The 3,666-nt window shown below is 46.6% G+C and overlaps 1 protein-coding gene across 1 annotated transcript in view; it reads left to right on the forward strand.

Annotated features, from left to right (window-relative positions):
- The window catches only part of PXMP4 (peroxisomal membrane protein 4), a 15,151-nt gene extending 13,080 nt beyond the window's left edge, over nucleotides 1-2,071 (forward strand). The window contains exon 4 of the mRNA XM_006764593.2: nucleotides 557-2,071. Within this exon, the coding sequence (XP_006764656.1) occupies nucleotides 557-820 (264 nt within the window). The 3' untranslated portion in view covers nucleotides 821-2,071. The remainder of the gene's footprint in view (nucleotides 1-556) is intronic.
- Nucleotides 2,072-3,666: the final 1,595 nt, after the last annotated feature.

Consider the following 3,666-nt stretch of genomic DNA (forward strand, 5'->3'; position numbering starts at 1 on the left):
ACGGAATGCAGACTCTCATAGGGAGGGTGGGTGGGTAGGAGGTATTCAACCAAAGACCTTATATACATACTAGAGGCCCGATGCACGAAATTTGTGCAAGGGTAGGCCTTCCTTCCCCTGGCTGCCGGCACCAGCTTCCCTCTGGCACCTGGGACCCGGGCTTCCCTTGCAGCCCCGGCTTCGAGGGGAAGGTCATCCGGAAGGATGTCCAGTCTAATTAGCATACTATGCTTTTAATATTATAGATATGCATAACCCATAGAGACAATAGGGTGCTAAAGACTAGGGGTGGCAAGGGGGGGTAGGCTGGAGGGGGTCAATGGGGGGAAAAGGGGAACATATGTAATATTTTCAGCAATAAAGAATTATTTTTAAAAAATAAAATAAAAGTGGGGTAACAACCTTAAAAAAATAAATAATATAGTAGTATTAAAATGTCTGATACCACTTCATCTTGCACACCAACTTTGAAAAACACTGATCCATGCATGGGGCTGGGCAGAAGGTTCCCAGTGACTGTGCACACCTGTAATCCCCTGTCATTCCCTCCCTGCAGATCAACATGTACCTGCTGTCACGCGTCCTATTTGCCCTGTGCCGCCTGGGAGTGGAGAAGGGCTACATTCCCGAACCCAAGTGGGACCCATTCCCATTGTTCACCGCGTTAGTGTGGGGGCTGGTGCTGTGGCTCTTTGAATACCACCGGCCCACGCTGCAGCCCTCACTGCAGTCCTCTATGACCTACCTGTACGAGGACAGCAATGTGTGGCATGACATCTCGGACTTCCTCATCTACAACAAGAGCCGTCCCTCAGAGTAACACAGCCCTGAGGTGCTTATGGGGGCTTCTACCTGAGTAGGCTCGGGGCGGTGTCTAGTTGTGGCTTGAGATTGGCTCCATCAGTGAAACCTCCCAGAGGATCCTGCTTTCTCAAGATCATGGCTCTCAGACTCCAACTTTCATTAACCCAGGGTTCCATTGTCCACAGCAGAAGCACCGATTTTCCAATCTCACTAGGTACTCCTGAATGGTGGACTAAGAGGCTGAGTCAGGCTGAGGAACCTAAGGCATGGTTCCAGCGTACTGCTCACTTCTGTGAGACCTGGGAAAGTCACCCTTCTCTCTAGGCCTCAGGGGTCATGAAGCTCAGAGGAGGGCCCTGAACTCTCTTTCTGGTGGGTATGTTCTTTGACTGTCTTATGCTGGGGGGCAGTGGGTTTGCAAATATGTTTTTACAAAATATTAAGTTCCTTTTCTCAAGTGTTCTATTGGAGAAGCTCTAGAGTTTCACTGTCCAATAGAAACATAATGACAGTCATATATGTAATTGAAATTTTTCTATTAGCCACATTAAAAAAGTGGGAAGAAGCAGATGAGATTAATCTTGATATATTTTAGCCCAAATTTCTAAAATAATATCATTTCAACCTGTAATTACTATGAAAATAAGGTCTTTTATATCCTTTTTTCTTATGCAGAGTCATCAAAATCAAGTATGTGTTTTACATTTACAGCACACCTCAGTTTAGACCAGTCACATTTCAAGGCTCAGTAAGTAGCCACATGTGGCTAGTCGTGGCTGTATTGGACTGTACAGATATAGAACACTTCTATCATCACAGAAAATGCTAGTGGGCATTGCAAATATAGAGCTAGAGGACATGGGTTGGGGTCCCCACTCCATCACTGTGTAATTTTGAGGAAGGTTCGTGACCTCCCAGAGCCTCAGTTTCTTGTAAAATGAGAATAATTGTAATAATACCCGGTGTCCATGTTGGACTTGAATAACTACAACTGCTGCTACCCACACTAATCGTTTAATGAGCTCCTACTTCCTCCTGGGTGCTTTGCACATACTTTTCAAATCCGTACAATGACTTTACAGGTCTGTATTTTGATTTTCATTCTACAGATGTAGAAACAGAATCAGAGAAGGGAAATAACTTGCCCAAGATATACAGTTAGTATGGTAGCCCTATCAGGGTTTGAACCCAGATTTATCTGATTTCAAAGCCTATGTGTTTTTTTTTAAGTATATTTTATTGGTTTTTTACAGAGAGGAAGAGAGAGAGATAGTTAGAAACATCGATCAGCTGCCTCCTGCACATCTCCCACTGGGGAAGTGCCTGCAACCCAGGTACATGCCCTTGACTGGAATCGAACCTGGGACCCTTCAGTCTGCAGGCCGACGCTCTATCCACTGAGCCAAACTGGTTTCAGCTGCCTATGTGTTTTTAAGTGCCTTACTTTAAATTTAGGAACCTAAGCTAAGCTATGCAAATGTTAGCTAGTTCTAGGGTCTGTTTCAGAAGGGGATACAAACTCAGATGCCTACAGGGGCCTGACGGTGGCATAAATGATCATGTTCTGGGTGCTATGTAGTGGGACTGATAAGGACGTGGTGAACTGGAGACGCCTGTGCCAGTCCGATATTTTAAAACCAAGCTGGACGAATCAGTCAGGTCTCCAGGAAGATTTGGTCCGTGACCCACTAATTGGAGTCCCTTGGCCTAATAGGAATATCTCAGTCTCTTTATATTTTAGAACTTACTAGTAGAAATGTACACATGAGTCACTGGACATCTTGTTAAAATGCAAATTCTGATTCAGTGGGTTTGGGGTGGGGCTTGAATATTCTGCCTGTCTCCCAGACTCCCAGGTGCTGCTGCTGCTGCTGGTCTGAGCCACACCTTGAGTAGCAAGGTAGTAGGGGATGATACGGGGCCAACTGCTATCCCATGTGACACATGTGGAAACAGAACTGAACAGGGCTGAGCTGTTAGGTAACAGAGCAGGGATTAGGTCTGACTCTAACAGCTGTGTTCTCAGCCACGATGTTGCACTGCCAGCCTGGAGAATGTGATCTTGAAGGTCCCTTAGTTCATTCTGTGGAGGGTGAATGAGATCCTAAGGTTATGGGAGAGGAGGGGGTCATCATCAGCAAGTGGGTTTTATGGCAGATGTAGGGGGGCCCTGCCCATATCTCTTCTAGTTTACCATGTTAGTGCACACCAGCAGCTTTTCCAACAGCCACCCCTGTGTCTTTCTGCCTGAGGGCATCACTTGCCACTGGCACCTGCTTTGCCACCCTGCAGCAGACCTGCAGTGCTGGGGGATTAACACATCCAGGGCACAGCTCTCAATCAATGCCTGATAAATAGCCTCACTCCCACTCCCCTCGCCCAGTGGGCATGCTCCACTCTGGCTCTCAGGGCACCCCAGCAGGACTGAGCTCCTCTTGTCTACAGTGGTCACTTGCTCAATAACACCTCCTTTCCTGTCTCCCTTCCTCATGCCCCTACTAGTGCTTCCTGGGACCACTTCCGATGTAACCCACTTGCACTCAAATTCCTGTCTTGGGGTCTGCTATCGGAGAACCCAAACGAAAATTGGCCTCTGGTATAGCAGGTTGAGAGGTAGTATAACATGGTGGTTGGGGACATAGGCTTTGTAGCCAATGTCTGGGCTCAGCTCTGGTTCTGGTGTTTCCTAGGGCAAGTGACTTAACTATTCTGTACCTGTGTTTCATCATCTGTAAAGAAGGTGTTCTATAGGGTGACCTGGAGGATTAAATATGACACATAAAGAAAGCACTCGGTAAATGTTTGCTGTTATTTCTGATAGTGTTCAAACATAGAAGGAAGCGTGGTCCTGAGGACTGAGTA

The sequence above is a fragment of the Myotis davidii genome, unplaced genomic scaffold, assembly GCF_000327345.1.
Source record: "Myotis davidii unplaced genomic scaffold, ASM32734v1 scaffold38, whole genome shotgun sequence".
Lineage (NCBI taxonomy): Eukaryota > Metazoa > Chordata > Mammalia > Chiroptera > Vespertilionidae > Myotis > Myotis davidii.